The sequence below is a fragment of the Centroberyx gerrardi genome, chromosome 24, assembly GCF_048128805.1.
Source record: "Centroberyx gerrardi isolate f3 chromosome 24, fCenGer3.hap1.cur.20231027, whole genome shotgun sequence".
In the NCBI taxonomy this organism is placed as follows: Eukaryota; Metazoa; Chordata; class Actinopteri; order Beryciformes; family Berycidae; genus Centroberyx; species Centroberyx gerrardi.
Window position 1 is genome coordinate 21930902 of NC_136020.1, and position 11885 is coordinate 21942786.

The window sequence follows — 11885 nt, forward strand, 5'->3', positions numbered from 1 at the left end:
GGTATGAAGGGGCAAGGTTACTGAGAGCTTTGTATGTGATGAAGAGGATCTTGAAGTGGATTCTGTGCTGTATTGGGAGCCAATGAAGGTGTTGAAGGATGGGTGTGATGTGTTCTCTGGAGCGGGAGTGGGTGAGCAACCGGGCAGCTGAGTTTTAAACGTATTGTAATGTTTGGAGGACGGTGGAAGGGATGCCATATAGGATGCTATTACAGTAGTCTAGTCTGGAGGATAATCTGGATAATCATGTCCAAAAATGATTCAGGCAACAAGACAATACCAGTTTACCTGTAGTAAGAGGAGGAGCAACGCTGGAAAGACAGGAATGTTTCAGCGTCACATTGCTGAAGTGAAACCTGAAAGTAACTCAGAGAGACAGCACTGCTGCAGTCGAGAAAAGTGTCTCTCTTTCTCTCCAAAGAAAAATAAAACTAGGTTCATCAGGCCTTTCTCAACAATACAGCCGAGTCTTAGACGCACACAGGTGAGTACAGCAGATGATATTTACTGTGTTTAAACAGAGAGCAGTGACACATAATTGAGCTGTATCCACATAGGATGTTTCCCTGTGTTCATTATACACTGACACTTGTCAAATTAAGTTTTCAATGAAGTGCTATTTAACTATATAACTCAAAATGACTTTTGCTAATATTCCAAATATCTAACTTTGGTATTTTTTATACAAATCTTCAAGATTTCTGTATAACAATGTTGTTATTTCACACTTTCACTTTAGGTCTCAGTGTCTAGATATGTCCGCTGCCAGCAGTCTCCTATCTGAAGAGCAGTTTCTGTGCTCCATCTGTCTGGATGTGTTCACTGATCCAGTCTCCATACCATGTGGACACAGCTTCTGCAAAAACTGTATCACACAGCACTGGGATATTAGTGGCCAGTGCCAGTGTCCCATGTGTAAAGAGGTTTTTGACAGAAGACCTCTGCTGTGGGTCAATATTTTAATATCTGAAATGGCTGCTCAGTCCAGAAAGTCAGCTCAGATGAAAGCCAGCAGCTGCCCAGACCAACGATGTGCCAAACCAGGAGAAGTTCCCTGTGACGTCTGCACTGGGACCAAACTGAAGGCCCTGAAGTCCTGCCTGGTGTGTCTGGCCTCCTACTGTGAGACTCACCTGGAGCCTCATCAGAGAATGACGGGCCTGAAAAGACACAAGCTGATCGATCCTGTGGAGGACCTGGAAGGCAGGATGTGTAAGAAGCATGACAGACCGCTGGAGCTGTTCTGCAAGACGGACCAGATGTGTGTTTGTCAGTTCTGCACTGAGTCAGACCACAAGTCACATCAATTCGTCCCTCTGAAGGAAGGATATGAAGGAAAGAAGGCTGAGCTGGGGAAGACGGAGGCTGAAATTCAGCAGAAGATCCAGGAGAGACGACTGAAGATTCAGGAGATCAAACACTCAGTAGAGCTCAGCGAGGAAGATGCAGACAGAGAGATAGCAGACAGTGTGCGGGTCTTCACCGCTCTGATGCAGTCTGTGGAGAGAGGCCAGGCTGAGCTCATTGAGACGATCCAAGAGAAGCAGAAAACAACAGAGAAACAGGCTGAAGGCTTCATCAAAGAGCTGGAACAGGAAATCTCTGAGCTGATGAAGAGAACCGCTGAGGTGGAGCAGCTCTCACGCACTGAAGACCACCTCCACCTCCTCCAAAGCTTCCCATCCCTGAACACTCCTCCACACACCAAGGACTGGACAGAGGTCAGTGTCCATCGCTCATCATATAAGGGGACTGTGAGGAGAGCTGTGGCTCAGCTGGAGAAGACTCTCAGGAAAGAGAAGAAGAAGCTGAGTGTTGATGTTGAGCTGAAGAGGGTCCAGCAGTATGCAGTGGATGTGACTCTGGATCCTGATACAGCACATCCCGCTCTCATCCTGTCTGATGATGGGAAACAAGTAAAAGATGGTGATGTAGAGAAGAATCTCCCAGACAACCCAGAGAGATTTTCTGTTTATGTCAATGTCTTAGGAAAGCAGAGCTTCTCTTCAGGAAGATTTTACTACGAGGTTCAGGTTAAAGGGAAGACTTGGTGGGGTTTAGGAGTGGCCAGATGGTCGATCGACAGGAAGGGAGAAATCACAGCGAGTCCCAAGAAAGGCTACTGGACTGTATGGTTGTGTGAGGGAAATAAGTACATAGCTCTTGCTGACCCTCCTGTCCTCCTCTCTGTGAAATCGAAGCCTCAGAAGGTGGGGGTGTTTGTGGATTATGAGGAGGGTCTGGTCTCCTTTCATGACGTAGATGCTGCAGCTCTTATCTACTCCTTTACTGGCTGCACCTTCACTGAGAAACTCTACCCATTCTTCAATCCCGGTCTTAATGATGGTGGTACAAACTCCGCCCCTCTGATCATCTCTCCTGTCAATCACACAGATTAGACTAATCATTAGTTTTTCTCAGATAGGATTCATTGATATTTAAGATAACACATTTACATATTCAAGGGAAGTATATATGTTTTCCAATTTTTCTGGTAACTGTTAAGTCATTTAATGTTGAAGAATTGTAATAAAACAACAAAAATTAATGACAAAATTAATGTCTTGTAATAAAAAAACAATGTTTGTTAAAGTTAAATACAGTAAAGGTTTGACTACATGTGGTTAAAATGGTTAATGTTCCTTTCTCAGTTCATTTTACGTTTAATTTCTCATTTTCAATATAATAATACTATGCTTTTTTATGACAAAACATGTTTTTCAATTGTATGCTCACGCACACGCACACACACAAATACACACACACACACACACACACACACACACACACACACACACACACACACACACGCACACGCACACGCACAAACACACACACACACACCACTGATTCAAATTGTTGGAACTTTTATCTCACACAATGCTATTCTTATGAAGAGGGGAAAGGAGACTGACAAAATAAATGTCTTGTCTCTAATAAAAAAACAATGTTTGTTAAAGTTAAATACAGTAAACGTTTGACTACAGATTAAAATGGTTAATGCTGTTTTCTCATTCATATCCTGTTTCTTTATGTATCCTATTACAGTTTACTGCTGCAAAAGATCCCCACAGGGATCATTAAAGTTTAATATAATTTATTCTAATCTAATAACTCTGCACAGTAATGTCATATTGGAAATCAGAGTCATTTACTAAAATCACTTAAACATGTCTAGGTGATAAATTAAAAATGTGTTATTATTGTCAGATCATTGTACATATTCTGAGCTTTGTATGTTGACACAATTACTTTATGAATAAGAAGTAATTCTGCAATTTGTTTCTCACATTTAAAGATTTTTTTTGTTTGAATGAATAAAAACAAATGGAACAAACTTGTATGGTTACATGACTGCTATTTACCAGAATGCTTAAATTATTTAACATTTGACTGATATCAAAGCTTGAAAAATGTTATTGTTCTAAAGGTAATTGGCAGTTAGAGCACAGAAATGAATCTGGTCTATTCCACACTGATGAGACGCCAAATCATAAGATTAGAAACACAATCAGCTGTTCTCAGCCATTGTTGCCATGAGCTGTGGACCTCCAATATGGCCGCCAGAGGGCAGCATCCACCAGCTGAAAGCCCTCTATCTTTGCCTTCCTCCTTCCAGAGAGGTCAGAGGTCAGCTACAGAGCAGCACCTCTGGAGCTGGTAGGGATGCAGTGTCTTGCTCAAGGACACTTCAGCAGGCAGATTAGGGGTGAGCGGATCAATACCAGAGTATCAATACTTGTGACACCAGTCGAGAATCAAAATGAGCGATACTTAGGATGAAGAATTGAATATTTTTCATTACATTTATTGAGGGGTGAAATATAATAACAATATGCTTTGTTTTAGTTGTTTTTTGATGACAAAACATGTTTTTGAATTGTGTGCTCACTCACGTGCACCCACACACACACACACACACATACACACACACACACACACACACACACACACATACAATACATACACAACTGATTCAAATTGTTGGAACTTTTATCTCACACAATACAGTAGTTTTACAGTACAAAAGTGTTGTGTTGGAAATATTTTAATTAAAACATTAAAATGATGCTTGCATGTCTTTCGTAATTATGTGGTTTTAATTGTCATTATTCATGAAAAGTACTTGGTACCATAATCGATACCAGCGGATACAATACTGGATCCAAAAGTACTTGGTTTCATGTGGAATTGAAAATAGCAGTATCTCCCATCCCTAGGGCGGATGCTTGTTGCCATGGGGATTGAACGAGAATCCTCTGGTGGAAGGAAGCTCTCTGTAACCACTAGACAACCTGCTGCCTCAAATGTGACATTTTGGGTGAAACTGGTGACAGTTTGGGTGAAAATTAGTTTTATAATGTAATGAAAAGAAAAGATATTCATTAAATGTATCTACTGGCAAAAGTATGTTACGGATGAGCTTCAAGCCAGCGAAGTACAGGTCCCTGGTTGTGAAGAGGGGAAAGGAGACTGACATGTTCAGCTTTTCCCTCGGAGGTAGGACGAAAAGCAAGAGCCTGGGCAAGATGTTCAGGGGACCAGCAGTGAGTTGGAGGCATGGCTGACAGCGGTGGACAAACCAGGGCTGCTAGAGAAGTTCAAGGCCTGGATTTACCAGCATGGCCTCCTACCTCGACTCCTCTGGCCCCTGCCCGTCTACGAGGTCCCGATGACCACTGTCAAGGACTTCGAGAGGAAGACCAGCCACTTCCTGCATGTTGAGGAAAAAGTTCTGGAGTCAGAGGTTCGTCTTACTTGAGTATATATTTATTAGAAGGAGTCTTCGAAGAGGAAGAGATGCACACAGCACGTAGGCTACATACACTTCTTCGAAAGAGAATAGATTTGAGCTGGTCTTTATGTATCTTTCAAGGACGCAAAGAATGTGCTGACATGGGAACAGGTCATAGAAAAGAGTTACAAACACATATGTTATGTCTTAGTTTAGAGAATCTACAGATAGTCTGGGACATCCAGGAGCCACTTGTGTCAAGAGACCTCTGGCCTAGTAAGTTATGGCACAAGGGTTATCAGTGAGGTGAACCTTCATCATGCAACCGTACATTCTCTGAGGGGGCCCCAGTTCAGTTGTTCATACATGTATGTTAATTTTTCTTCCACACTGCACAGGTGGTTGGGCCTGCCGCGAAGCCTGAGCAGCATCGCCTTGTACGGACACAAGAACAAGCTACGGCTCCCCTTCAGCAGCCTGACAGAAGAGTTCACGGTAACCCGTGCAAGAGAGGCGCTGCTGGACAGAGACTCCACTGACGCCATAAGTCTCCTCGGCTGGCGTTGCGGTGAGGACTGGGAGGAAGCGGAGGGCCCAGGCGGCGGTGGATCAGGCCGGGTAACGGCTGCGCCACAGCGTGCCGGTGGGATCTGCGGCGTCTGGACGGGCGGGGCTCGGCAGCATCCCAAGACCTCGCTACGATAAAGCACAAGGGAAAGAGAGACGCCAGCTGGTCCAGGAGGAGGTGCGAGCAGGAGTGGAAAAAGTACAGTAGGATGGTGGGGATGCAGCAGCAGGGCGTGTGGATCAGATGGGAGCAAGCGATGGACTGAACGATCTCTCGGTCAGAGCTCTGGAAGGCTGAACCACTCCGGATTAAGTTCTTGATCGAATCGGACTACAACATGCTCCCCAGCCCAGCAGCATGCCCACTGTGAGAAGAGGATCCCTGGAGCATATACTTGGAAATGATGCACTTCATTTATTGGAAATGAAGTGCAGAGAAATGACTTGCTGGTATATCTAGATTCCTCATCCATGAAGGCAAAAAACCATGTAAAGAATCTTGGAGTAATTCTTGATGGTGACCTCAGCTTAAAAAAATCACATCAGTAATGTCTGTAAAACAGCTTTCTATCACTTACGTAATATCTCCAAAATCCGTAATATGCTCTCCACTAGCAACAGCGAGACACTGATTCATGCTTTTGTGTCATCTAGACTGGACTACTGCAATGTGCTTTTATCCGGCTTATCCAAGAGCAACATTGCAAATCTACAACGAGTTCAAAACGCTGCTGCCAGATTATTAACTCGCACCAGAATTAGAGATCACATCACTCCAGCTCTTAAATCTCTCCACTGGCTACCCGTATCTTTTAGAATTGATTTTAAGATTCTTTTATTAGTTTTTAAGTGTCTTCATGGCTTGGCCCCTGTATACCTTAGCAATATGATTGTAAGATATGTTCCAACGAGATGCCTCAGATCATCCAATAGTAATGCACTGGTGGTCCCTTCAACCCGGTTGAAGTGTGGGGAATCTGCTTTTAGTCACTATGGTCCCAAACTTTGGAACTCTCTCCCACAAAATCTGAGAACCATTGATACACTCTGCACTTTTAAAAAGAATCTCAAAACATATTCGTTTAATGTTGCTTTTAATTAATCACTGTTTTATTGTTCTTCAATTTAGATATCTGCTAATGTTCTGCTTCTATCTCACTGTGTTTTAACTCTGTCTTTTTATTAAGTCTTTTTTGTTACCTGTGCTTGTTTCTCCTCTACTTACTGTAAAGCACTCTGAGCTGCATTTCATGTCCGAAGGGTGCTATATAAATAAAGCTTATTATTATTATTATTACTGAGTTTTTGCCCGATGGCCCTGGGAGAGGGGCGCTATCACTGGTGTCATGACCAGGTGCTTAGAGCTATAGCTGATGTCATCTGCACAGGGATCTGCCGCAGCAAACATCGCCCAGCAAAGCAGGCCATCACTTTTGTCAAGGCGGGGGAGAATCCACAGCCGCAGCCAAGTCCACCAGGCGGGCTCCTCGTCACGGCACGGGATTGGCAGCTGAAGGTCGACCTAGGGAGACAGCTCAAGTTCCCCGACACCATCGCAGTGACCACACTCAGGCCAGACGCGGTCCTGATGTCTGAAACAACAAGGCAAGCGGTCCTGCTAGAGCTGACTGTTCCCTGGGAAGACCAGACGGAAGAGGCATATGAAAGGAGGAGGGCCAAGTACGAGGGCCTGCTAGGCGAGCGCCGGAGCCGAGGATGGAGGGCTCGATGTCTGCCCATCGAAGTAGGCAGCAGCGGCTTCGCAAGACGGTCTCTCTGCAGGGCCCTCAAGCTGCTTGGCATCACAGGGCTGCATAGCAGAAAAGCCATCAAGACCACCATAGAGGCCGCAGAGAAGGCATCAAGATGGCTCTGGATCAAAAGAGGAGATCCGTGGACCACACAAGCTACTTGGACACAAGCAGGAGCCGGGAGCCCCCTCTATCTCCGCTTTTAAAAAACACCTTAAAACCTTCCTTTATTCCTTGGCCTTTGAATCAACTTGATACGACTGTGTTTTTATGCTTGTGCGTCGCACTGTGTCTCACAAGTGTGTGTGCACGTGTGTATGAATTATTGTGTGTTCTACCTTTGTATTTTTAACTACATTGAATTGCCTCTGTTGCTTTTTATTACTATTATTTATTCTCCTTCTTCAATACTTGTACAGCACTTTGGTCAACCCTGGTTGTTTTAAATGTGCTCTATAAACAAACTTGACTTGACTTGACTTGACTTGACTTGACTTGACTTGATCACCCCGGCTGTGTCGCCTGAGTGAGGGTGTATGATCATTGAAAGACCCGAAACACCCGATGACCCCAGATTACATCACTGATGATGTGTCCAAGTTGCATCACAAGATGTGTGACAGAACTAATTACTATAATAATAATTCTAATAATAATAATAATAATAATAATAATACATTTTATTTATAAGCACTTTACATGGCACTCAAAGACACTTTACAACAGCTAAGGGAGAAAGAAAATAAATATATAAAATGCATGAAACAATTGATACAAGGTGATGATAATAAATGAAGATGATAAAGTGAGGACATGACTGTGCATATTAAAACAGTAGAATTGAAAAAACAGTGTTTGGCAGTGGAGAAGCAGTGGGGGTCAGATATTGTAGGCAGTTTTGAAGAGGTGGGTTTTGAGATTATTTTTGAATGTAGAGAGTTTTGGAGGACGGTGGAAGGGATGCCATATAGGACGTTGTTACAGTGATCTAGTCTGGAGGATAATCTGGATAATCATGTCCAAAAATGATTCATGCAACAAGACAATACAAGTTTACCTGTAGTAAGAGGAGGAGCAACGCTGGAAAGACCACAATGTTTAAGCGTCACATTGCTGAAGTGAAACCTGAAAGTAACTCAGAGAGACAGCACTGCTGCAGTCAAGAAAAGTGTCTCTCTTTCTCTCCAAAGACAAATAAAACTAGGTTCATCAGGCCTTTCTCAACAATACAGCCGAGTCTTAGACGCACACAGGTGAGTACAGCAGATGATATTTACTGTGTTTAAACAGAGAGCAGTGACACATAATTGAGCTGTATCCACATAGGATGTTTCCCTGTGTTCATTATACACTGACACTTGTCAAATTAAGTTTTCGATGAAGTGCAATTTAACAATATATCTCAAAATGACTTTTGCTAATATTCCAATAATCCAACTGTGATATGTTTAAGCAGTATTACACTCGAGGGTGTGCTTTACCGTCATTATTGGCACGACAGTGACGCGGTAAGCGCCTCGGTCCGTAAGCATCACTGAATGAAGCAATAAGCCCCGCGAGGCCGTGGTTTACAGCTAAGGGCGTTGTCCCCTTAGCTGTTCTAAAATCACTGGAAACCACGGCCTCGCGGGGCTTATTGCTTTTATAAAACGGTTACTACATATACCTGGCAAGGTTTCATAAAATAAACACACAGCAACAAAAAATGCAATAATTTATTTATAACAAATAATCATTCTTTCGCCAAGCAATGTAGTTCTTCAGCGACATTTAGCGGAATCGTTGCCAAGCAACACACAGACGCAGACACAGACAATTTGTTTGGCGCAGTAATACTGATGTGATGCGGTCATAGGTGTGCGTTTATAGAGTATTTTAAAACTGCTTCGAACGCAGCTCAGCCAATCATAATCAAGGTCCGGAACTATCCGTTTTATAATAAAAGATATAACGTTAATCAAAATGTATTCATATTGTGGGGCAATTCGCTCTCAAAATAAAAAAACTTTTTGCTAGTGTTATCTCCGTTTCCCTTGAACTACATGGGGTCTGACTAATAACTGGAAAACAATCAGTCACGTCAGTAGACTCTTATGTAATGAAAGCTAGGTTACTACTCCAGCAAGTAGGCCGACCCTTAGCAACGACCTAGCAACAGAGACGATTTCTAGTCCCTGTTGAGTCAGCCAGCTAACTTGAGCTAATGCTTTCTAGAGATCGTGGGATTTCCCAAACTGAATAAATACCACACATATAAACACAAAACTGCCTTGCTAGCTCAATCTTGTTGTAACTAAGATATCTGCTGAAAAAAATATTTTTTCCATGGACAGATTTAGCTACTACGTCCGCGAACTTCACATGTATTTTTAAGCTAGTAGCGCCGTGTCACCGACTCACCGGCACAGCTGATGGAGGATGCCAGAGCGTCTAGTAACATCAAGGCTGAACAGAGTTATATTTAAATATATTGTATTGTATAATAATATATGTAGTATAATAGTAATATTTTTAGTGATGAGCACGGCTAGGTGTGCTGTCATGCTGATTTGATCACGTTCTAAATGTCTAGTTGACCAATCAGATTGCTTGGTCGGAACTACCTGTTGTATAATTTATATAAATATTTCACAATTCTGTATAACAATGTTGTTATTTCACACTTTCACTTTAGGTCTCAGTGTCTAGATATGTCCGCTGCCAGCAGTCTCCTATCTGAAGAGCAGTTTCTGTGCTCCATCTGTCTGGATGTGTTCACTGATCCAGTCTCCATACCATGTGGACACAGCTTTTGCAAAAACTGCATCACACAGCACTGGGATGTTAGTGTCCAGTGCCAGTGTCCCATGTGTAAAGAGGTTTTTGACAGAAGACCTCTGCTGCGGGTCAATATTTTCATATCTGAGATGGCTGCTCAGTTCAGAAAGTCAGCTCAGATGAAAGCCAGCAGCTGCCCAGACCAACGATGTGCCAAACCAGGAGAAGTTCCCTGTGACGTCTGCACTGGGACCAAACTGAAGGCCCTGAAGTCCTGCCTGGTGTGTCTGGCCTCCTACTGTGAGACTCACCTGGAGCCTCATCAGAGCATGACGGGCCTGAAAAGACACAAGCTGATCGATCCTGTGGAGAACCTGGAAGGCAGGATGTGTAAGAAGCATGACAGACCGCTGGAGCTGTTCTGCAAGACGGACCAGATGTGTGTTTGTCAGTTCTGCACCGAGTTAGACCACAAGTTACATCAAATTATTCCTCTGATGGAAGGATATGAAGGAAAGAAGGCTGAGCTGGGGAAGATGATCCAGGAGAGACGACTGAAGATTCAGGAGATCAAACACTCAGTAGAGCTCAGCGAGGAAGATGCAGACAGAGAGATAGCAGACAGTGTGCGGGTCTTCACCGCTCTGATGCAGTCTGTGGAGAGAGGCCAGGCTGAGCTCATTGAGACGATCCAAGAGAAGCAGAAAACAACAGAGAAACAGGCTGAAGGCTTCATCAAAGAGCTGGAACAGGAAATCTCTGAGCTGATGAAGAGAACCGCTGAGGTGGAGCAGCTCTCACGCACTGAAGACCACCTCCACCTCCTCCAAAGCTTCCCATCCCTGAACACTCCTCCACACACCAAGGACTGGACAGAGGTCAGTGTCCATCGCTCATCATATGAGGGGACTGTGAGGAGAGCTGTGGCTCAGCTGGAGAAGACTCTCAGGAAAGAGATGAAAAAACTGTGTGCTGATGTTGAGCTGAAGAGGGTCCAGCAGTATGCAGTGGATGTGACTCTGGATCCTGATACAGCATATGCCGCTCTCATCCTGTCTGATGATGGGAAACAAGTAAAGTGTGGTGATGTATGGAAGAATCTCCCAGACAACCCAGAGAGATTTTCTTATTGTGCCAATGTTTTAGGAAAGCAGAGCTTCTCTTCAGGAAGATTTTACTACGAGGTTCAGGTTAAAGGGAAGACTGCCTGGGGTTTAGGAGTGGCCAGAGGGTCGATCGACAGGAAGGGAGAAATCACAAGGAGTCCTGAGAAAGGCTGCTGGACTGTATGGTTGAGTAATGGAAATGAGTACGAAGCTAATACTGACCCTCCTGTCCTCCTCTCTGTGAAATCGAAGCCTCAGAAGGTGGGGGTGTTTGTGGATTATGAGGAGGGTCTGGTCTCCTTTTATGACGTAGATGCTGCAGCTCTTATCTACTCCTTTACTGGCTGCACCTTCACTGAGAAACTCTACCCATTCTTCAGACCCTGTCTTAATGATGGTGGTAAAAACTCCGCCCCTCTGATCATCTCTCCTGTCAATCACACAGATTAGACTAATCATTCGTTTTTCTCAGATAGGATTCATTGATATTAAGATAACACATTTATATATAATCAAGGGAAGTATATATGTTTTCCTATTTTTTTCAGGTAACTTAAGTCATTTTAATGTTGAATAATAGTAATAAAACAACAAAAAAACACTTTAGCTTTCTACTTCTTGGCAAAATGAATGTGTTGTCATAAAAAAAACAATGTGTGTTAAAGTTAAATATAGTAAACGTTTGACTAGAGATTCTGGTTAAAATGGTTAATGCTCTTTTCTCAGTTATATCCTTTTTTTTATGTATCCTATTACAATTTAATACTGCAAATGATTAATTTCCCCACAGGGATCATCAAAGGTTAATCTAATCTATTCTGATCTAATAACTCTACACAGTAATGTCATATCAGAAATCAGAAGCATTTGCTAAAATCACTTAAACATGTCTAGGTGATAAATTAAAAATGTGTTATTATTGTCAGATCATTGTACATATTCTGAGCTTTGTATGTTGACACAATTACT

General features: G+C 43.1%; 2 protein-coding genes and 1 pseudogene across 3 annotated transcripts; all 3 read left to right on the plus strand.

The window, feature by feature from the left end:
* Positions 1–752: 752 nt before the first annotated feature.
* Positions 753–2464, plus strand: LOC144538112 (E3 ubiquitin-protein ligase TRIM21-like). Of its 2 annotated transcripts, XM_078282122.1 has the most exons (2): positions 756–982; positions 1016–2464. In XM_078282122.1, exons 1-2 carry the CDS (start codon positions 756–758, stop codon positions 2397–2399), a joined length of 1611 nt encoding a protein of 536 aa, XP_078138248.1. In that variant the 3' UTR covers positions 2400–2464. The 2 variants fall into 2 exon arrangements, with proteins under 2 accessions (XP_078138249.1, XP_078138248.1); XM_078282123.1 differs by having other exon boundaries at positions 753–2464.
* Positions 2465–4418: 1954 nt separating this feature from the next.
* On the plus strand, positions 4419–7259 carry LOC144538089 (uncharacterized; annotated as a pseudogene).
* Positions 7260–9740: 2481 nt separating this feature from the next.
* On the plus strand, positions 9741–11366 carry LOC139915469 (E3 ubiquitin-protein ligase TRIM21-like). The gene has a single exon (XM_078282194.1). It carries the CDS (start codon positions 9744–9746, stop codon positions 11364–11366), a length of 1623 nt encoding a protein of 540 aa, XP_078138320.1. The 5' UTR covers positions 9741–9743.
* The last annotated feature ends 519 nt before the right edge of the window (positions 11367–11885 follow it).